Source organism: Pan paniscus, chromosome 19, assembly GCF_029289425.2.
Source record: "Pan paniscus chromosome 19, NHGRI_mPanPan1-v2.0_pri, whole genome shotgun sequence".
In the NCBI taxonomy this organism is placed as follows: Eukaryota; Metazoa; Chordata; class Mammalia; order Primates; family Hominidae; genus Pan; species Pan paniscus.
The window spans coordinates 71,151,693-71,174,113 of record NC_073268.2 but is presented as its reverse complement, the minus strand read 5'-3'; the positions used below and the strand labels follow the sequence as shown (position 1 = coordinate 71,174,113).

The following is a 22,421-nucleotide window of genomic DNA, read 5'->3' as shown; positions in this document are numbered from 1 at the left end:
TCCGCCCGCCTCGGCCTCCCAAAGTGCTGGGATTACAGGCATGAGGCACCGCCCCTGGCCAATAAACCCCTTCTTTACAGGATAGTAGATTGCAAAAACATAAACGAGTAAAGCCTAGAAATGAAAGATAAGGTAAGAAAGGGAAGTAAGCTACCTTATCAGATCTCTCCACTAACTCTTAAACCCTCCAAATGTGAATGTCCTTCACTGGGGGCACAAACAATCTCCAGCATATATTATTGTTTCAGTATAGGATCTTACTTTTCTAATCCCAACAAAGTATTATTAACACAGCAGTTTATTGCTGCTAATATGTTTTCTCTATAAATCTATCCATATATTTTCTGAATTAATATCCATATATTTTCTGAATTGCTATCATACTACTTAAACCATTTTAGATCTTGATTTTTTCTTACCCAGAATTATTATAAGCAATGTCTATGTTGTTGAAAGTTCTTCTTAAACATAAATTTATATGTTCATAGCAGCATAAAATTTACATACATGACTAGGACCTTATTTTAAAACTCTTATTAAAATTTTAGATTATATACTCTTTTTTCCTATTAAGTATTAAAAATAGTTCTGCTCAACTTTAGTCATAATAAGAGAATTATAAGTTAAAACTGCAGAGATACTACTACTCACCTACCAGACCAATAAAAATTTAGAACTTCAACAACATACTCTGATGAAAAAGCTATGGGAAAAGAGGCATTTTTGCACACTGCTGGTGGGAATGCAAAATGGTACAACTTCTAAAGAGATAAATTGGTAACCTCTAACAAAAAAAGACCCTCTGATCCAGCAATTCCATTTCCAGGAATCTATCCCAAAGATACTCTGGCAAAAAATAGAAAATGACTTATATGCTAGGTTATTCATTTTGGCATAATTTGTATTCACCAGAAATTGCAAATGTATTGTTTGCCCATCCATAATATACTGGCTGAATAAACTATGGTACATCCACACAATAGAATATTATGCAGTTATAACAAAAACAAGCAATATAACAAAAACAAGTTATAACAAAAAACAAGGAAGATTTTTATAAACTGATATGAAGGGATCACCAGGATATACATTAAAACAAAAAGGCAAGGTCAAAACAGTATACATGACACCTTTTTCTTAAGAATATTCTGGGGAGTGGAATCCAAATATATATAATTATCATGTGTACATATATATGTGTATATTTATTTTTATATATATGCATTGGCTTAACCAAAAAGAAGCACTACAAAAGGACCAAGAATAAAAACAACTTTTTATAGAGGGAATGAGGGCACACAGTGAAGACTAGAATAACAGCAAGATTTTTTTTAATATACCTTGTTAAAGGTATGTTTTACGTTTGCAAAATGGCCACCAATTCCTCCCATTCCTGTCTGCATGCATCTTGGTAATGTGACTTTACTGCTTCCTTTCACTAAAAGCAAAGTCTGTATCTCCACTCCTGGAATTTTCATTTGGCTATTTAAATTGTTTTGGCCCATGGGATACCAGCAAATGTGAGGAAACTGGATATTTGGAAAACACCTGTGCTTCTGCTACCATGTGAAAAGCTTGAGCCAGCCTCCTGAAGAATGACAGACCAGTTCTACAGAGACCTCTGCCATTCAACCTTCCTAGCTGAGGCCTCACAAGATATAAATGAGGCCATCCTACATTATCTGGTATAGAGCAGAACTGCTCAACCAACCCACTGAATCATGAGAAAAAATAAATGCTTATTATTTTAAGGGATTTTAGGGTGGTTTGTTAGTCAGCAAGAGTTAATCTATATATTATCAAATTTTTTTAATGGAATTATAAAATATTCTAGATATTAAAAATCAAAATTTAAAAAAGAAATCTCACAAAAGAGTTTTTAAAAATGTATTTGACAATTGTCTATTTTTTATTATTTTTAGAGACAGAGTTTTGCTATGTTGCCCAAGCTGGAGTGCAGTGGCTATTAACAGGTGCAATCATAGCATACTACAGCCTCAAACTCCCAACCTCAGGCTATCCTCCTGTCCTAGTCTCCCGAGCAGCTGGGACTACAGGCATGCCCTACCGTGCCTGCACAGATGACTTAAAAGAGATTTTGTTCTATACACTGATTTACATTGAAAGGTAATTCAACATATTACTTTACTCACTACTCATTACTGCTATCCTAGACCACATTAGAGAGCTAGATGTAAAAAACTTATAATCAAATGTTCATTAATAGTTTACATATTTCAAACGATATTTCAAAACATATTAAACTTAAAAATTACTTTTCAAGTAGACTGGGTGATACTACAGTAGATGTATTTTTATTCATGCTTTCACCAAAGTAGCCTTGGATTTAACAGCTGTATAAATGAAGATCTTGATGAAGAGTCTAGAAATTCTTCTTTTCCTAGAATTGAAGAAGTAGAAAATAAATTGTCAGGTCTTAGAACTGTCAAATTTGATTCCAACTGTTCATAAAAACATTATATACACTTGGAACATAAATAATATAAGCCTGTATATAGATGTTAGATGTATTGTATGTATTTTGTGTTATGGCATTTTAGTCATTGTCAATAACATCCGAGAAGTGTAAAGACAGCTCATTAGATAGATAAGTCTATGTCTATATCATTATGAATATCCATATCTATATAACATCTTCATTTTCTGGCAAAAGTGAACATACAGCTAAGCTTTAGGTAACTATTACAACTTCCACCCTTGGTAAGCTTAAAAATCACATAATAGTTAAAGATTAAGGAAAATGTCTCCTGTGAGTACAAGGCTATGAAGCTTATAGTCAGAAAAATAATTATGCAATGCATTTGAAAAAAACTAAATTCTTATTATCTTACCAACTATCTTGAGACACTTCCTGCAGATCCTATATTACTCTGACTAATATTATTCCAGGAACTTCTTAAATGGCTTTCCTATGAAGAGAAAAAAATATGCTTTTAATGTCTTATATTGTTCCACTGTGAAAATTACAGAGAATAGTGGTTTCATTTAATTAAAACAAACTGTATTTGAACAGAGATTTACCACCTTTTCATAAGAACAATGAATGAAGCAAAGGAACTTAAAGTTGAAAAAGACACTAGGATCATTTAGTACAACTCTCTTCCTGAAGAAATGAGGAGCTAGATTCAGAGACTGTGTGGTTTTCCCTCACAAATGAAAAATAGTGTTTTTGTTGTTGTTGTTGTTGTTTTTCTTCTCCTAACTAGAACTCAGGTTATAGTCTACAGGATGGACCTTGAGATCTGATAGGCCTGGGTTCTCATTTGAAATTTTGGGCTTCTCCAAGCCTCAGTTTCTACAGAGGTACAGTAGGTGCCTTGATTGTGGTGATGATTTCACAAATGGATACATGTCAAATGTAACAAACTGTCTCACTTTAAATATTTGCTGTTTGTTGTAAATCAATTATAGCTTAATAAAGTTAAACTTTAAAAAAACCCGATTTTCAGTTAAAAATGGCATCTTGACCTTGGCACATATATTCTTTCCCTCCCAAGAGCCAACTAATATGAAAGTCTTAGGGTAAAGAGTTACAAACAGTACAAACTCAGAATGTTGAAGAGTAAATGGGAAAAGAGCCATTGGATGAAAATTTTGAACAAGTTTTTGGAAGATAAAAAAAAGACGGTTGGGTGATAATTGGTAAAAGAGGGGTGAAGAAGCTGAAATTTAGGGCAGTGCTTCTTAAACATTTTTTAAGTCTGAGCACACACATAATGGTAATATTTGTATGGCATACTAAGGTAAAGAAAGGTGATATCCTCTGAAAAGCTGAGGAGAATCAACATATCAGCACATCAGCAACTGATTCACAACAAAATTCTGGCCTAGGAAACAGGTGCAGGAGGAACGTATCTTAAAGAATCCCAGAGAAACTGGCCGGGTGCGGTGGTTTACGCCTGTAATCCTAGTACTTTGGGAGGCCGAGGCGGGTGGATCACGAGGTCAGGAGATCGAGACCATCCTGGCTAACACGGTGAAACCTCGTCTCTACTAAAAATACAAAAAAAATTAGCCGGGCGTGGTGGCAGCGCCTGTAGTCCCAGCTACTCGGGAGACTGAGGCAGGCGAATGGCGTGAACCTGGGAGGCAGAGCTTGCAGTGAGCCAAGACCGTGCCACTGCACTCCAGCCTCGGCGACAGAGCCAGACTCCGTCTCAAAAAAAAAAAAAGAGTCCCAGAGAAACTGAAGACGCAGAAACAAAAAGTTCTAGGGAGAACAAAACTGAGAGATTGAAGACTAAAATCAAGAGGATCATCCTATCTTTTCTTCAACCACTGTATGCAGAAGAAATCATAGATTCTTCCGTAAATGAACTGAATGGGCCCCAAACACAGAGCCAACTACTTTTGAGACCCTAACATAGCGATGTATTCACTGGTCTGGGTGGTAAAAACACATTTCGACTTTCACAGCCTCTGTAGTAGCAAGCAACAGGAACAGTGGAAGCATGCAGATCAACAGCAGCCAGAAAAATGAAGCCACCAAGCCACAATGTCAGTAGCAAAAGTCCAATGACCATGAAGTTAGAAAGTTATTCAGTACCCATGAGGAAAAGAAGGGCCACCTGAGGGAGGAGCTTAAAATCCTTGGGCTTTGACTAGTAGTCTCTCAGAGTCAAGAGCCACTGCAGCTGTCCACAAGACTGATATAGTCATGGAAGAGAGTTCAATTCTAAAACTAAGTTTGCATAAGTTCATTATAGACTGCTTTAATGATACACGCATGGAGCAGATTCTCAAACCTCAAGAGAGGTCATTCTCAAATAATAAAAATAATAGTAACTACTATTAATTGGCACTATGTTTCACACACTATGTATTCCAAATGTATTTATTTAATATTGTGGAAAGTGTACTAGACATAAGTAAAAAAAAAAAAAAAAAAGAAAAGAAATGCAGAGTTCAAATGGCAATACTGCCATGGGCTAGTAATATGGCATTAGAAAAATTGCCTAACCTCTTAGCATCTCCTCCTATTAAGTAAGGTAAGAATAGTAACACCTTGCTCAAAAGCAGATGTGAAAAACTGAGCAGTCTTTCTACTGGTACCAAAGTGAGTAAGATCCTCATCTTTGGTGAGTTGTTCTAACTGGACACAGGTCCCCAGGTCCCCTGGGAACATATTCAAGCCTAATGATGTATAAATGCTACTCTACAATAGATTCCATATAATATACTTAACAAGACATTTTAAAACATTTCTATTTTAAGGTATAAAATAAAATTTAGGTGTTTATTCCATTCACTTAACATGCTGGCAGTGTCCTAAGTGCTAGAGATGAGATGAGATCAGGAGGGGTGAAGTGCTCTGACAGCAGTATACACAGGGAGTATGGAGAAAGGCTGCGTAACCTGGGATCTAAGTCATCATTAAACACGAATACAGCCAGGCACCATGTTACAGGATTTTCTTCCCACAGGAGCCCCACAAGGGAGGTATTATTAACCCAATTTTATACAAAAGAAAAATAAGTCATACAGAAAGTATGTGGCTTGTCCATTGTCACAGGCTAGTTGTAAAGTAGAGTTTGATTCCTGCTCTTTCTTGCTCCAAACCCAAGCTGTTTGTTTCTACTACAGTATGCTGGAAAATTAATTCAGGTAAAAAGTTTGATTCACCAAAAAAGTGGAATGAGAGAGTAAGGAGTGGTAATGTGTTATCTCTTTTATATAAAGATGACACTATTGATTAAACAGAAGTGGGTTTAATCTTATCCATCCCAACAGTAGGCTTATTTTTTGTATTAACAAGGTATTCATTGTCATGTCCTTAAATATCATAAAATGCCTGTCCTTTCCCTCTCCTTTGCCTGCTTCCTACTCTCTCTTTATACAAACTTGCAAGGCCCTCAATCAACAGGGATTCCAGTAATGTTACATACACATACTCACCACACACACACACACACAAACACACACACACAAACCACCCTCAAGTTCCCATAATTAATAAATAACACAGAAGGAAAACATTCTGTTCTTTTACTAAAAATATGCACATTGAAGACAAATATATTGTTATTCTAGTTTGACAAATATATTGTTATTCTAGTTTGGTGAATCATAAGAGGCAAACAGGTCAGCAAAAAGAGAGAAAGTGGAACATTGGAGAAAAAAAATCTTGTTGTATAAGATGAATCTATTCCAGAAAACTTAAATTAGAGCTTGTCTTTGATAAGTCTGTTTACTTATGATCTCATTAAAACAGTCTTCATCCCATGTAATTAGAAATCTCATCAGATTAAAAAAATCTGTCCATAACGCATATGGTGTTTGAGTAAGACTTAGTAATTTATATTCTCAGACATGGTATTCAATAAAACCAGTTCTTTTCACTGGACAAAAAAATAGAGAAAATAAAAGGGATAAAAATATCTTCTGCCAGAAATTATAGTAAATATTAATTTAATGAAATTACAAAAATGCCATAATGAAATTGATACAAATTGCCAAATGTCCCTCAGTCAGGGTTGTACTAATTTACTATCTCACCAACAATAGTGCCTGTTACTCTAAATTTTCTCCACTATGGTATACTAAATAACGTTTGGATTTTTGCCAGTCTTATTGATGAAAATGGTATCTCAAGGTAGTTGGAGTGAGGCTGAAGAGTTTTTTTATGCTTTAAGAACCATTCAGTGTCTCCTTTTATGTGAACTGTGTTTTTTTTACATCTTTTGCCAATTCTTCTATTTATCGTTAGGTCTTTCTCTGTTCAGTTTCTAGGAGTTCTTAAATATTACAGAAATTATCTCTCTGTCAGCATTAAGAATTGCAAATATATTTTCCCCCCTTCTGGGTTATGGGCTTTTTGTTACGCAAAAGTTTGTGGCTAACTTTATGAATCTTTTATGATTTCCAGGTTTTAGGTCAAATTAGAAACTCCTTGCCCACTCCAAAGTTATAAAGAATTCTCTCATATTTTCTTCCAGTACTCTTACGGTTTCATTTTTAAATATTTGATCCATTTGGAATCCATCATAATATAAAGCACAGATCCAACTCATATTTTTCCCAAGAAGACCACCCCATTGTCTCAACTACATTTATTAAATCTTTTCAGCACCATTTTGAGATACAACTTTCATCATATACAAAATCTCTAAAGTGTTTGGGTCTACTTCTGTAATTTTTATTCTGGCCCTTTGGTTAGGCTGTTTATTCGTACACCAATGCCATTCTATTTCAATTACAGAGGCACTATCATATCTAGTAAGGCCGATCACCTCTCATTTGTTCTTTTGTTAACCAAGTTTCCCTGGTTGTTTTTGGTTGTTTATTTTTACACATTAAATTCAAAGTATTCTTATCTTGTTTAAAAAACAAAACAATGCTATTTGTAAGGGAATCACACTAAATTTACAAATTAATTGAAGAAGTATTTTTATCTATGATGTTATTTTGAGTCTTCCTATCCAAGAATTTGGTATCACTTTCTATTTGTTCAAATCTTCTTTTGTGAACTTCTATAGCAGGGGTGGCCAATCCTTTGGCTTCCCCAGGTCACACTGGAGGAAGAAGAATTGTCTTAGGCCACACATGAAATACACTAACACTAATATTGACTAATGAGCTTAAAAACAAATCATCAACAACAACAACAAAAAACGCAAAAAAATCCCATGTTTTAAGAAAGTTTACGAAATTGTGTTGGAACACATTTAAAGTTGTCCTGGGCCACATGCAGCCCATGGGCCACAGATGGGACAAGCCTGTTTCTACTGTGTTTTAAAGTTGCCTTCACAGTGACCTTGTGAGGCAGGAGAATAGGGTCTGGAGGCAGGGAGCCTAAGGCCGATTGGCGCTGACTTCCTAGAACTGAATCAAAAGGAAAACCCTACCTCTCCACAAAAGGATGAGAGGCTACCCCCTTTGCACTGCATGGCAGATGAAAAATGGAAAGTACTTCTGATTGGTTGCAGGCCACTCCTTCATTTACATAGGGTGTAACCAAGGAAACGATGGAAAACCTCTAGAGGAAATTTAAACCCCAGAATATTCTATAACCAGCGCTCTTGAGCCACTTGCTGCAGCCTGCTCCCACTCTGTGGAGAGTACTTTCATTTCAGTAAATCTATGCTTTGTTTCATTCTTTTCTTGCTTTGTTTGTGCATTTTGTCCAAATCTTTGTTCAAAATGCCAAGAACCTGGACGACTTGTAGTCAAGACCCTGCACTGGTAACAGTTGCACATTTCTTATTTACTTAATTCCTAGGTATTATTTTTTTGTTAATTTAATGCCTTTTAAAAATCCACTATTTTGTAAATAACAAAAAATATTTTGGCAAAGCTTTAAGTGTATCATCTTCTAGAAAATAATTTCCCTCCCACCCCAAATTCTGCTTGATTATATGATTATATGTCTTCATTTAAAAATGTTACTAATAAAGCAGTGGAAGAAAAAACCAGGCACAATTCATACGTGTTATATTTTTGTTAAAAATTATGTAACTGTAATATATTGGTTTACATACAATTGCATTTTACTTAACAACACACACACATAGACACCTGTCACAAACAAATAAGTAGATGATTTATTAAGCTGTCATTGCAAAGTCTAAAATAATACATCTAGAATAGACCTATAAAGGCTTTGTAAGCAAAAGCCTAATTCCCATCCTTCCTTGCCAAAGTACTTTTATATTTACTTTGAAGTATTTAATGAGCTGTGAGGTCAAGAGCTCTAATGTCTTTTTTGTTGTTTGTCTAAAGTGAAATGATCACCAGAAGGAAAGGGAAGGACAGTATGATACCAGTGAAGGCAAGATTTGTTGCTTTAATACTAAGTCCAAATAGTCTCTTCATAATAATGTTAAAAAGCTCATAAGAAAAGTGCTTTGTCAGAAGCTATTGGCCATCTAGAGGTCTCTAAAGATATACTAAATTATCTCGATAAAATGGGGATTTTCAGACAAGATCTGGCATGTTCAGGGTGGTATGGCTGTAGACTGATTGGAGAATTTCAGTTCATATTGAGTATGAGGGCTTATGCGTATATTGTTAGTGAGGGAACAAAAGAAAAGAAAGGGGCTAAAGGAGGCTTTTTCTTAGCAGAGAGCACTGTTAGCTTTTCCAGGGGCATAAAGGAGAGATTTAATTGCTTTCTTGGGTTCACACACTATATAAAGTAACCAGATTCCTGATAGAGCAATAAGGACACATAGGGCACTCCTTGATTTTATGTTCAAAAAGGAAGATGTGGCTGGGGTCAGAAGTATGTAAAAATGCTAGGTAGGTATGGTTTGTAAAATATCCCTTAAAAGTGAAAATTCAGCACATTTAATAAACAATTATGAACAATAAAGAAAAAGAGGGTAGAAAAAGTGAGAGAACAAAAACATTTTGAGGGGCACCTGGGGAAATAGGATATCTATCAGCAATGGGGGAAAATCCAAATCCAGGGATTGTCTACCAAAGGCAGGATAGTAGTTCATTTTAATACTTAGTGGTTGGCAAGGAGTGATTCAGCAAACACAAAGAAGTGTCTGTTAGTTCATAAGTATCATTACAGAATAGTTAGTAATTATAAAATATCAGAAACCTCAAAAATATGTAAAAATTGATAATTGGTTAAATAATTTACAGTATAATCATGTAAAACAATACTATGTAATCATCAAAAATGGTCTAGGTAAAAAACAACAGCAAGGTAAAAACAGAATGTGTAGAATAATTTCATCTTTTAAAATTATATTTATTAAAAATATATAATAAAATGTAAACAATAACTGACAATTGGAACTACTATTTTTATTTACTGTTATTTTTATTTCCTTCTTTAAATTATTCTTTATTTTTTGAATGGCTTACAACAAGTATATATACTTTGATGTATTATTTGGATAAAGAAGGAAAAATATCAAAAAAATTAGCATGTTTGAGTGTACCTTCTTGGCATCTAAATATCAGCTCTTTCTAATTATGTCTCCTTTAATGTCATTTTACCCTTTATGTCATTTTCTTCTTTCATCTTCATTTGCTAAGGTATCAACAAATGTTGCAATTTAAAAGAGAAAATAACACAGATCTGGTGTTTCACAAAGAAATTCAGCTACATCCTTTAAATAACTTCTTATGACAACTCCTTTGTAAGCAAATTGACAGGCAGTAGAAATAAATACACTTATTTTCCGCTATAATTTAAAAAGAAAGATGACTCATAGCAAAGAAGCTCATAGTACATATTACATAGTACATATATTTCATGTTTTTTTTATTGCATTGGGAAGAGTACAGAGGGTAGATGCCCACTAGACATATGACTTCGAGCAGCCACTTACTCTGCTCCCTAGTCTTCATATGTACGATGTCAAAATCATTCATAAAATGATCTTTAAAGGTTCTTTCTTGGCTCTACAAATCAAAAATTTTATGGCAGGCTTATTAAACTACAAGTCTCCCAATGTTTTTTGAGGGAAAGATTTTCTTTTTAAAATATACATCCACCTCTAAGATCAGTATGACCCATGAATGGGATGGGGTAGGCTGCAGTTGGTCATCTGGGAGGGATTAGAGTGGAGGGAAAAGTGTACTAGTGTAGTGACATTTCACATTAAGGTCATTTCAAAAGAGGAAGAGGGCACAAGGATGTTGGCTGCTCAGCAAATAATCTGTCTGGTTTCTGTGGACTGACAAGTTAGAAATGCCTACTATTTATTTATTCACTAAAGTTAATATTAAAAATGTAAATATTTCTTCCTATAAAGTTGGATGTATTATACTTGAGGAGACACAAAAATGACAGCATTTAGAAACTGGTAACTTGTTTTATACCTTATCACAGCAGAGATTCTTCAAGATAACATCAGCTATTTATATAATCCTAAGGTTGTTTAAGAAAATTGGCAAAATCAGGAATGACTATTTTCCCTGGGCTAAACTTAACTGATCATTTTTAAATGACATAAAAGTTTCAGGAAACCAATATATAAAAGATCAAAGAGTTATAGTCATCCCTCAGTATTTTCAGGGAACTTGTTCCAGGACACTGCAGATACCAAAATTAGAAGATATTCAAGTCCCTGATATAAAATGGTGTAGTATTTGCACATAACCTATGCATATCCTCTCCTATATTTTAAATCATCCCTAGATTACTTATATTACAAAACACAATGTAAATATGTTATGCTATATTATTTAGGGCATGATGACAAGAAAAAGTGTGTACATGTTCAGTAAAGACACAGCCATTGTAGGCCTAATGTTCATTTTCAATCTGTGATTGGTTGAACCTGTGTATGTGGAACCTGCGGATACTGATGGCCAACTGTATTTTATTATCTTTTATTCTGTACCCAAAGGCAATATTCTGTTTACTAGTGCATGTTTTTTTCTTTCAAGAATCTAACGAGTTCAGAAATGCTACTCATTTGTCTTGGGGGTGTTACCAAAATGCCAGGGGTTCGGTTTAGGTCCTGTTGCTCACTACACAGAAAACCAATCACTGAAAGAAGGAGTATTGCCAGGGAAGAAGGCTTTAACTGGGTGCCACAGCCAAGGAGATGGGAAATTTGTATCCCTCTCCCTGACCAGCTAAAATTAGGGGCTTATATGGCAGGGAAAAAATGTAAGTATGTGTGGGAAAACAGGAATTACGGAGGGGTAAGGAAGAGGAGTTGGTCAACAGGTAGCAAGTGATTGGTTAGGCCAGCGGTCCCCAACCTTTTTGGTACCAGGGACCAGTTTTGTGGAAGACAATTTTTCCACGCATAGGGGTGTGGGGGATGCTTTCCAGATGAAACTGTTCCACCTTAGATCATCAGGCATTAGATTCTCATAAGGAGCATGCAACCTAGACCACTCATATGCCTAATTCACAATAGGGTTCTCACTCCTGGGAGAATCTAATGCTGCCACTGATCTGACAGGAGGTGGAGCTCAGGTGGTAATGCCCGCTTGCCCTCCACTCACCTCCTGCCGTCTGGCCGGGTTCCTAACAGGCCATGGACGGCTACTAGTCTGCAGCCTAAGGACTGGGTACCCCTGGGTAAGGCAGTCATGATGGCTGAAGGGTCTGGTATCATATTGTCCAGATGCAATGATCCGGTAAGTTTCAGTTTCTTGATAGTATCTGGGAGGCCTGATGGTTGGTTTCCTGAGAAAGTAACTCAGATAAGGCAAATTTAACTTTCTCAAGTTTTAACAATGGGAGAATCAATTTCTGTGCTTATTCAAAGAAACGATTAATATCAGTTCTATGGGACAATTGGTCCTATTTCAGGATGCATAAGCATCTGCCTGTAACACACAGCCCAACTCAGTGGGAAACATCAGAAAACTACTTCAAAGAAAGTCTTAGTCTTCTTGAAAGGAGTCTTCATCAGCACAACAGCTCATTGCTCTCAGAAGTTTCCTTAGGCTACCTGACTGCCTTCTGCTTGCTTTCATTCATGCATTCATCCACCAAATATTTAACTCAGTACAATTATGTGCAGGTACAACACTAAGGGCATGTGAGATTATGGTGAACAAGTCAAGATCATTGCTCTTTTGGTATTTACATTCTAGTGGTGGGAGAAAAACAATAAAAAAAAGATACAATTAAATGAACTAGATTTCAGATATTGAAAGGTGATAGCAAATGTGACTAAGGAGAGAAGGGCTAATTTAGACTGGGGAGGGTGTCCCAGCTAAGATCCAAATAATAAGTCATCTGTGAAAAAAGCTGAGGGACAAAGCATTCCAGGCAGAGAAAAGGTCTGAGGGCAGTAAAACAAACTTGAGGTGTTTAAAGAAAAGAAAGAAGTGCAACTGGAGTGTGGTGAACAGGGAGAGAGTGGTAGGAGATAAGGTTAGAGAAGTAGGCAGGGTCTGGATTTCCTAGGGTCTTATGGGCTATGGTAGCAAGTTTGGAGTTTTGATCATATTTCACTTAACCTGACTATTCTCAGGAGACCTGAATTTGCCTTTCCCTTTATCTCTTACCTTTAACCTTCTAAAGGTTAAAAGTAAAGGCTCTAAAGGCTCTCCACTTTTGTACTTTCCCTAGTTTTCTGCCTTTGCCTTTAATCACATAATTAAATCACGTAATTAGACTGTGCTTTGGCCCGAATCATGTGAGACTGTCTGTCAGTGCATTTGAGATATAATATTGTGCCTATATCTGTATCTGCATCTCTATCTATATTTATATCTATTTACATCTTGACCAGGACTGGCTGCATAAATTGCAGGGCCCAATACAAAATGAAAATGCAAGGCCCCATGTTAAATAATTATTAAGAATTTTTAGCAGGGCATGGTGGTATGCGCCTGTAATCCCAGCTACTACTCAGGAGGCTGAGGCAGGAAGATCACTTGAACCTGGGAGGCAGAGGTTGCAGTGAGCCGAGATCATGCCATTGCACTCCAGCCTGGGTGACAGAGTGAGACTCCATCTCAAAAACAAAAAATAATTTCAAGATGCTGACAGTAGAGCATTAAACAAACACAGGGCTTATCTAAGTGGGGTAGGAATCAGGACTTGGAACCAAACTGAGGATCAGCTAAAAAGTTCCTGGATAGAAGCAGCTTTCCAGAAGACATGGCCACCAGTGTGCCACATCAGTTTACTATCGCCATGGCAACACACAGATCTTACCACCCCTTTCCATGGCAATGACCCTATGAACTGGAAGTTACCACACTCATCCTAGAAATTTCTGCATAAACTGTCCCTTAATTTGCATATAATTAAAAGTGGGTATAACTATGAGTGCAAAACTGCCTCTAAGCTGCTATTTTGGGCAGAGTGCCTATGGGGTAGCCCCTTTCTGCAAGCAGTCTCTCTGCTGCTTACTGTACAATGCCACTTCAATAAAAGTTGCTGTTTAACACCACCAGCTTGCCCTGGAATTCTTTTCTAGGCCAAGCCAAGAACCCTCCTGGGCTAAGCCCCAATTTGGGGGCTTGAGTGTCCTACATCATAAGTGAGGGGCCCTTTTAAGAGTAGGGCCTTGTGTGACTGCACAGGTCATATTTTCATGAAGCTGGCCCTGATCTTGATAAACATTACTTGAATTAATAAATGCCTTCTATTGATAAATGATTTCTGTTTTCCTTTCATATTATCTGTCAATCATATAAACTTAATCAAGAGCTTTTAAACGGAGTAGTTCCTCAAAAAGATGGCACAGAGGCCGCTGCCAGAAAATAAGAAACTAGGGTATCAAAACTGACTGAGACGACTTCAGGGCATTATTGTGCACTAATTGGAAAACAATGATTACCCTGCCTTTTCTTAAGCAAACACCATATATTTGTACTTACTATTTATTCAAATACATTATTCTTATTCTTTTAGATACAAGTATTGTGATAAATAGCTACCAAATAAACAGTTGTGAGTATTGTCAGAATTATTGTTAGGTATTTCACATCGTTAAATGGATTCAGGAGCTTTATCAGGAAAACCACTAGAAAATACAGTTCAGTGACGACCACCATATTAAGACTGAAGTCCCAATTTCCTTAACTTATGTTATGGATTAATAATACCAAAATTTAAAATAATACATCTTTATAATCCATAGAAAGCCTAAAAATCAATAATCAGATAAGAAAACATTATGTGAATATCAAAATGGCTTATATGAAAAATAACTTATATAACTTACTTTACCTAATATATAAAATTGGACATGATTATAGCTAACCAGAAAGAGTTTACAAGGTTTAACTGTTTATTGCTGAAGAATAATGTTGCAAATTAAAGGTGTCAAATCTGAAATGTCAGTCCAGCTCTTGATATTTAAAATGTGTAATTAACACCTCTACCTACAAAACAGGGTTGGATTAGCCCCGCCCTGAGGAGCTCTCATTCCATTCATGGTATAATCCATTATTTGGCATTAGTTATCGTAACAGTTTATGTATTATTACAAGCACACTCAGACTCACAAAAATTGCAGCCCAGGTTTATGCATTCATTTAAAGCTTTAGAGAAAAAAATATTCATTTCGGCATCTCCCAATGTTATATTGTTATTGTATCTATGCATATTGACAGACCTTTCATCATCATAAGAACTCCTTGTATCCAGGTTATAACCTCGGTCTCTGACCCCAATCCTACTATGCTCAACTCTGTCTAAGCTGTTTGCTCTAGCTTAGAAATAACTTCAAATATGCCATCTTACAAATAGGCATCTAACCACGTTAATGATGATTTTTACCTGAGACAAAAGTAAAGAAATATTTCCTAATATAGAAAAGAAAGGCTTCAGTGTTTTTGTTGTTGTTTTGTTGTCATCCGTTGCAAAGCTGCTTTCTACAAGACGCAGTAAAAATAGCAAGTTGTAAGGAGTCAGAAAAAATCCAGGCTTAAACTCCAGCTCTGCCACTACCCAACCGATTAGGCTTGGACAAGTTAACTCATCATTCTAAGCCTGCTTCCCCTATCCATGCGCTAAGCTTGGGAAAAGGGTAGGTGAAAGGGCCTATGTGTCTAGAACCAAACTTCCTAACTGGCCTTTCCTCCTTCCTCCTACCCTTTCTAAAATGTCTGGAGCTGAACTTCCTAAATACACTTTTCTCTTTCTTTCTTCCTCGTCACTTTTGTCTTGCTGAGTTTTTGGATGGTGTCCGGTGGGCAGCATATTTAATACTCAGCTTTGGGCTGACATACCAGGCAGAGATGAATTCACTTTTCTAGGGCCAAGCTTTCAGCCACAGTAATTTGCTTACATATGGGGGGAATTGAGCAAGTAAGTACATACACTGAAGATAAAGGTAGCCAGATTTCCTGCTGTTGAACACACATATGCACACTTGTTTATACACACAAATTTTCTAGGGTCTCTGCTGAGAAAGGCTAGTAATGAACACTTCTAGTGCTCAGAGTTTTTTCTAAATGCCACTTTCCACTAAAGAAACCAAAATTCGTGGCAGAAAAGGCTGATTCCAAGGCAGGTCAGGAAAATACAAGATAAGCATGGCACATTGTTGTGCCAGAAAATAAGGAAGTGATGAAAGAATGATGGAAACATGTCATAAAGGGGCTTCTATTGGCTAAGTCTAAGAAAATTTGAAATCAGAATTAAAAAATAATAGTAATAAATTGATTAAAATTTGAATTCATGAGTCTATACTGATGTAAACAAATAATCAAGAAATATATGGTATAGCAAGGAAAACTCTACCTTACAGTAAAATGCCAACTAATAAATCTAGAAGGACTGATAACATTAGAAAATTGTCATTTGGCATCCATCACAGTGATAACAGATTCAAACAACAAGCATCAATGGAGAAATCTGGCAGGAGAAAATATGATGAGAAACAATATTTACAGTCTCAAAGCTTCTCCCTACAAAACACAAAGATTCTCCCCACAAAACACACATTGCCTATTAATTTATGAATGTGACATATTTCCTAATTCACCTTGTAACAGAGAAACCTGGCAGACCCAATCTTAAAGAAACAGAAGTTAACATCATGAAGCCATGGAATAAATTGAGATCATGTGATGCCTAAGAGGACTCACTGATTGAAGCACAGCATCTCCTCTAAGATATTCCTGTCAAGGGGTCACAAACATGAGGAAACATCAGACAGACCTATATTGAGGAACATTTAATCACGTAACCAGCCTGTATTCCTCAAAAATGTCAAAGTCATGAAAGATAAGGCTGGGTGCGGTGGCTCATGCCTGTAATCCCAGCACTGTGGGAGACCAAGACCACCTAAGGCCAGGAGTTTGAAACCAGCCTGAGCAACCCAGCAAGATCTTGTCTCTCAAAAAAAAAAAAAAAAAGAAAAAAAGAAAAAAAAGAAAGAAAAAGACAAGAAAAGACTGGCAACTATTCCAGATTGAAGAAGACTGAAGAGGCATGACAACTAAAATCAACGAGTAATCCTGGATTAAATCCTAGATCTAAAATGGAAATGATTGGGACAAATGGGGTAATTTATGTAGAGTCCATGAATAACATGATGTAAAGAATTTAATATATATCCCCCAAAATCCATATGTTGTAGCCCTAACCCCTCAATGTAGCTGTATTTGGATTAGGAAGTAATTACGGTTGAATGAGGTCATAAGGGTGGGAACCTGATCTCATGGGATTGGTGTCCTTATAAGAGACATAAGAGCTCATTTACTCCAATCTATGTAAGGTCACAGCAAGATGGTAGATGTCACAAGCCAGGGAGACCCCTCACCAGGAAGTGAATCAGTTGATACATTGATCTTTGACTTTCCAGCCTTCAGAACTTTGAGAAACAAGTATTTCTGTTGTTTAAGCAACCAGTCTGTGGTATTTTGCTATTGGTAGTCCAAGCTGACTACATATGGTAATACTGGGTAAATATTAACTTACTGATTTTGATGCCTGCTCTGTGGTTTGGAAGGAGAAAGTGTTCTTGTAATAGGAAATAAACAAGTAAGTATGCAGATAAAGACTGAAGAATCTTCATCATTCTCTAATCTTGGTGAAGGGTATACAAGAAATTTGAGTACTATTATGTTACAGAAATATTTTAAATTGTTTAATATGTTTGTTAATTGGACATTGAACTAAATTATGTTCTACACATTTCATTCAAAATATAAGTAAAAAACCAAAATATTTTAGTTGTCATTCAGAAGTATTTCATAAACATGAACTGTCATTTCACATTATCATACTAAGATCAGATATGATGCATATTTTCTTTTATTAAAGTAGAAAGCTACAAAGACCAACACCACTTCATTGCTATCAATATCACTGTACATAAGAGTTTCATTTTGCAATTATCATACAAAAAATAAAATACTGGAGTCCAAGACAAAGACTGTATACTGACATATATTTATACTGCTACCTGGAGCTACAAAGAAGGGGTGCCTGGAGAAACAGAATGGTGAGCGGAAATGTACTGTTGGTGTCAAGGATTTCAGTCTATGCTGTAAGAAAATTAAACTTTGAGAAATCTCATCCTAGAAGAGCTGAGAATCTGGTACAAGAACCAAGGTGCATGCAGATGAAAAAGATTTTCAAACATTGTCATCACACAATATGAATAAATGTGTAGAATCATGGAGACCTGAAATTTTTGAGACAGTATGCCAGAGTATAGAAAGAAGTCAGAAGGTATTTGTATTTTATTGCTTCTGCAATTTTCTGGCCCTGTGACCACAAGTTAATCAATTACTCACTCAAGGTGACCATCATCACTTATGTGGACTACTGCAATTGCTTCCTAATTGTTCTACTTCCATTCCTCCCCCTACCTTTAATCCATTCTCCACAAAGTAATCAATATCTTTTCAAAAATGTGAGTCAGATCACATCACTCGTATGCGTCAAACATTCCAATAGCTTCCTATTAAGAATAAAATCCAAACCCTTGGACATGGCTTAAAAGGCTGGTATTACCAGGCCTTTGTTACCTGTTCTGACCCCATTTCCTACCACTTTCCACTCTGCTATGTTGGGAACACAGTGGCCTTCTTTGTGCTCTTCAATCATTCTATCTCTTTCCTTCCCCTGGGCCTTTGCTTGGCCTGGAATTGTTATTGAGTAGGTAGCTCCTTATCATCGTTCAGGTCTAAACTCAAATGTCACCTCTTCAAAAGGTCCTTACTTTACTACCCCTTCTCATGACTGTCAATCATACTATGTTACTCCATTGTCTTCACTGCACTGATTGTTATCTGAAATTCCCTTATTTCGGTAACTGTTACTTGATTATTTTCTGAGTCCCTCAGCAGAAAGGACACTCCATCACTGAAGTGATCTCCCGACTTGTTCTGTGCTATAGCGCCAGCAGGTCGATTGGTGTCAGGCCCACAGTTGAGAGGGCAATAAATAAATAAAATGTCGAATGACTAGTTAAAATTTCTCAGGCCTCCAAGTTCCTCATCCACATAGTGGGGATAATTATACCTGCTCTGGCCATTAGAAATGGCCACGTAGCAAGTAGAAATACAGCCTAACTTTTAACTACATTCTTACTATGCCTCAGTCATCATGAAAGACGTTATATGAATATTATTCATTTACTGTTCTGACTTCCATTTTACAAGTAAGGACACCAGGTCTTAGAGGACAAGTAACTGACCTACCTAAGGGCACAGGGCCATGGTGAGGACCCGGGTAAAAATCCAGAACCCCCTAACCTCAGAACCTGAGCTCTTAACTGCTATTTTATAGTTTCTAGAAAGATGCTTCCTTCTGACACAGTAAAATCCGCTATGCTGTCTGCCTCCCTCGAGTTTGTCCTGTGGGACAACTGAAGAAAGCTATTACATCCTCCCACGGGGTTCGTTTCTTTCAGTCTCTCCTTAAATGGCCCTCCTATCCTGGTCACTCTCTCCAGAACAAACTTCAGCGTGACAGCCTCCCTCCTGCTCCAGCTGTGGTGCTTTCCACTGGGCAAGTTGTAAGGGGCATCAGAGCAGGGGAAGCCGACTGCCCACGGGCTGAGAAAATGCAGGTGTCGTGGGTGCCCATGAGGGCTGCGGTTAACGCAGCAAGGCTCCCTGAGAGAGGTGATACTTGAACTAAGTCCAGGGCAGTGAGCACAGGAGCCAGCGGCCAAGGGACACCAGGAGAAAAGACCGCGGGACAGCGTCGCCGGGGCTGCCGGGTCGAGACAAAGGCTGGTGGAGTTTAAATAAAGACCACAGACACAACCCCAAGTGATGGCAGGCTTGCACGCGGACGGGCGAAACGCATTTTCCTAAACGTTAAGAGACGTTCTGGCGAGAAGCGAAGTGGGAGGAACAGTCACAAAGCAAAAAGCAAACTTACCCGTAATCTGGCAACCCGGCCTCCGTAGCCCGACTGCAAGCGCTGCCACCTGAGGAGCCTGGTAGCCAAGGCAGCGGCAGGCTCAACCCAGATCTCGCGAGACGGAGCATGCCTCGCGAGATTTGACCTCTCGTCCCGGAGAGGCGGGTGGGTGTTAGTTCAGAGGGTTATGGGAGGGCTCTGGCGTCCTGCATGGAGGGGCGTCGCTTTCTGTGGCTGGCGCTGGATCCACCCTGGGTCTCCAACCAGGGCTGCAGAGAGGGTAGAGCCGTTTCTTAGGCCAGAGTGGAGTGGGACAGGAGGTGCCGAGAGAGGACTGAGGTGGCTTGGGACATGGAAGCGCTGCAGCCTTCGAGTCCGGCATCCAGCATTGCAGCCGCCGCGGCGGCCTAAGAGCTCGAACCCTTTCACGCGCGCGCAGGAGGAGGAGCGGCGGCGGCAGAACAAGACGACCCTCACTTACGTGGCCGCTGTCGCCGTGGGCATGCTGGGGGCGTCCTACGCTGCCGTACCCCTTTATCGCCTCTATTGCCAGGTAGGGGCCGGCGCCGCCCGCAGGGTGGCGCAGACGCGAGAGGTGGGGGTGCAAGACAAATCCCGGGACAAGCCCTCGCTCTGCGGGTCGTAGGTGGAAGAGGTTTCCGATATTATCTACCTAAGAGGAGAGAGGTTCAAAACAGTCACTTAACACCCAAAGTCACCAAAGAAATTGGTGGCAAAACTGCAAGTAGCACCCGGTTCTTCTTAGTGATTGTGCTTATACCATGCTGCAGAGTGAAACCCCTGATCTATGAACTGCACCTCGCCAAAAAAAAAAAAAAAGGTCCGCAGCCTCTAACCGGGTATCTAGCAGTCTGCCTTACCCTCCTGCGCACACACGCTTTTAAAATGTATATTATTCATACATTCACTCTGCAAACCACATGTGGTTTATGTGCTAAGGGTAACTCTGGAAATTGGACTACTCGTGTTTCTTGGGCTTAAACTGGGATTAGCAGTTCCTCCGTACAGAGAGGCATGAATTAGGCCTTTGAGGCTCTCTCGCCCCACCCATGTTAATATATAACTGTAATGTACTTAACCTGGAAACTTAAGTACATTGCAGCGGTTCTGGGAGTGTGGCGCCCAGGACCGGCAGCATCAGCATCACCCGGGAACCTGTTGAAAGTGCAAATTCTAGGGCCCGACTCCAGGACTGAGTCAGAAACACGGGGTGGGGGGGGGTGGGGGGGCGGGGAGAAGAAGGTGAGTGGGACCAGCACTCTATATTTTAGTAAGTCCTGTAGTTGATTTTGAGGCCAAGTTTTGAGAACCACAGGCAAAGACAAGTTTCACGTATTTTAGAGATTTCTCCTTTGTTCTTAGCTAATAATTTGCAGCTTTGGCTGGGCATTAGGATCACCTATGGAGCTTAACGTTAAATACACGTTCCAGGGATCCCCTACCCCAGAGATTCTGGTTAGGAAGTCTAGGGTAGGGACAGGAATTTCAGCTTAAAAATCATACCACAAGTGATTCAGTAAGTGTTTAAGATAGTGGCTCCCAAAATTCATTGTACAGCAACATTGGGAATCACCTGGACAGCTTCTAAAAATCCACACACATTACCCATTTTATCACAGGGCCACAGTGGGAACCAGGCATCAGTAATTGTCAAGTATGTTTTAGGTGATTCCAGCGTGCAGGAAAGTTTGGGAATTGTTTTTTTTAACACCATGACTGGTATTCTTAGCTGGAGTTCACTCTTTCCGTGTGTGTGTGTGTGTGTGTGTGTGTGTGTGTGTGCACGTTTATTTAAATTTGTAGAGACGAGGTCTCCCTATGTTGCTCAGGCTGGTCTCAACTCCTGGGCTCAAGTGACCCTCCTGCCTTGGCCTCCCAAAGTGCTGGGATTACAGGTGTGAGCCACCATGCCCAGCCTGTGGAAATCAATTTACCTTTCTTTTAGATGATGAAGCAGAAGACAAAAGGACTTTTCTTTTCTGGCATAGTCTCCTAATGCCAGCATTTATGTGGGAATATGCAATAGTTGATTTTGAGGATGAGTACAGAATGTGAATTACTTTTCATCAGAGACCAAGCCCAAGCATAAATTCTAAAACTACCAGTTGGTTAAATCATAAGCAGAACTGAATCCAAATCAGCAAATCTAGATCCTTCTCAGACCGCCAGGGACTGGAGGAGAGTGATTTTTGCCCCTCAGGGAACATTTAGCGATGTGTGAAGACATTTTTGGTTGTCACAACATGGAGGTGGGGGTATAGGGTACTACTGGCATCTAATAGGTAGAGGCTAGGAATGCTACTAAATAACCAACAAAGCACTGCCTCACCCCCAAACAACAAAAAATTATTCAGCCCAAAATGTCCATAGTTCTAAGATTGAGAAACCCTGCCCCAAACTGAAATAATTGATAATATTGCGTGTGAAATGTGCCCACATGCAATCATAGATCAGGAAGCCAAATGTAATTTGTAATCTATCAGGTTCTTAGAGCTAGTGGCACAACTAGAATAGATACCAGGACATCTTTTTAGTGCTGTTTTCTAGTCTTTTTGTCTATTTTACTTTAGGCATTGAACTTAGAAATTTGAAGAACCCATATTCAAAGACTATATTGGAATCTTTATTGAGGGAGGACACTTAAAAGTATTTTTATTTAAGTGACTTAAAT

The 22,421-nt window shown here is 38.3% G+C and overlaps 2 protein-coding genes across 9 annotated transcripts in view; one reads left to right on the top strand and one right to left on the bottom strand.

The window, feature by feature from the left end:
- The window catches only part of STXBP4 (syntaxin binding protein 4), a 196,155-nt gene extending 175,933 nt beyond the window's left edge, over positions 1–20,222 (bottom strand). For 3 of the 4 annotated variants that reach the window (XR_008621663.2, XR_008621664.2, XM_055101418.2), the window contains exons 1-3: positions 19,748–20,208; positions 2,853–2,930; positions 2,277–2,401 (exon numbers count right to left, since the gene is read on the bottom strand). Coding sequence is in view for 2 of the 4 variants with exons in the window: in XM_055101418.2 (XP_054957393.2) it covers positions 2,277–2,323 (47 nt within the window). In the remaining 2 variants the exon portion in view is untranslated. Of the gene's footprint in view, positions 1–2,276; positions 2,402–2,852; positions 2,931–19,747 lie in introns of all 4 variants that reach the window. The other variant, XM_003817418.6, reaches the window with a different exon arrangement.
- LOC100976343 (cytochrome c oxidase assembly protein COX11, mitochondrial) overlaps positions 19,917–22,421 on the top strand; it is a 48,532-nt gene continuing 46,027 nt past the window's right edge. For all 5 annotated transcript variants that reach the window (XR_611601.4, XM_008970617.4, XM_008970616.4 and 2 more), the window contains exon 1: positions 19,917–20,282. Coding sequence is in view for 4 of the 5 variants with exons in the window: in XM_008970617.4 (XP_008968865.1) it covers positions 19,917–20,282 (366 nt within the window). In the remaining variant the exon portion in view is untranslated. The remainder of the gene's footprint in view (positions 20,283–22,421) is intronic.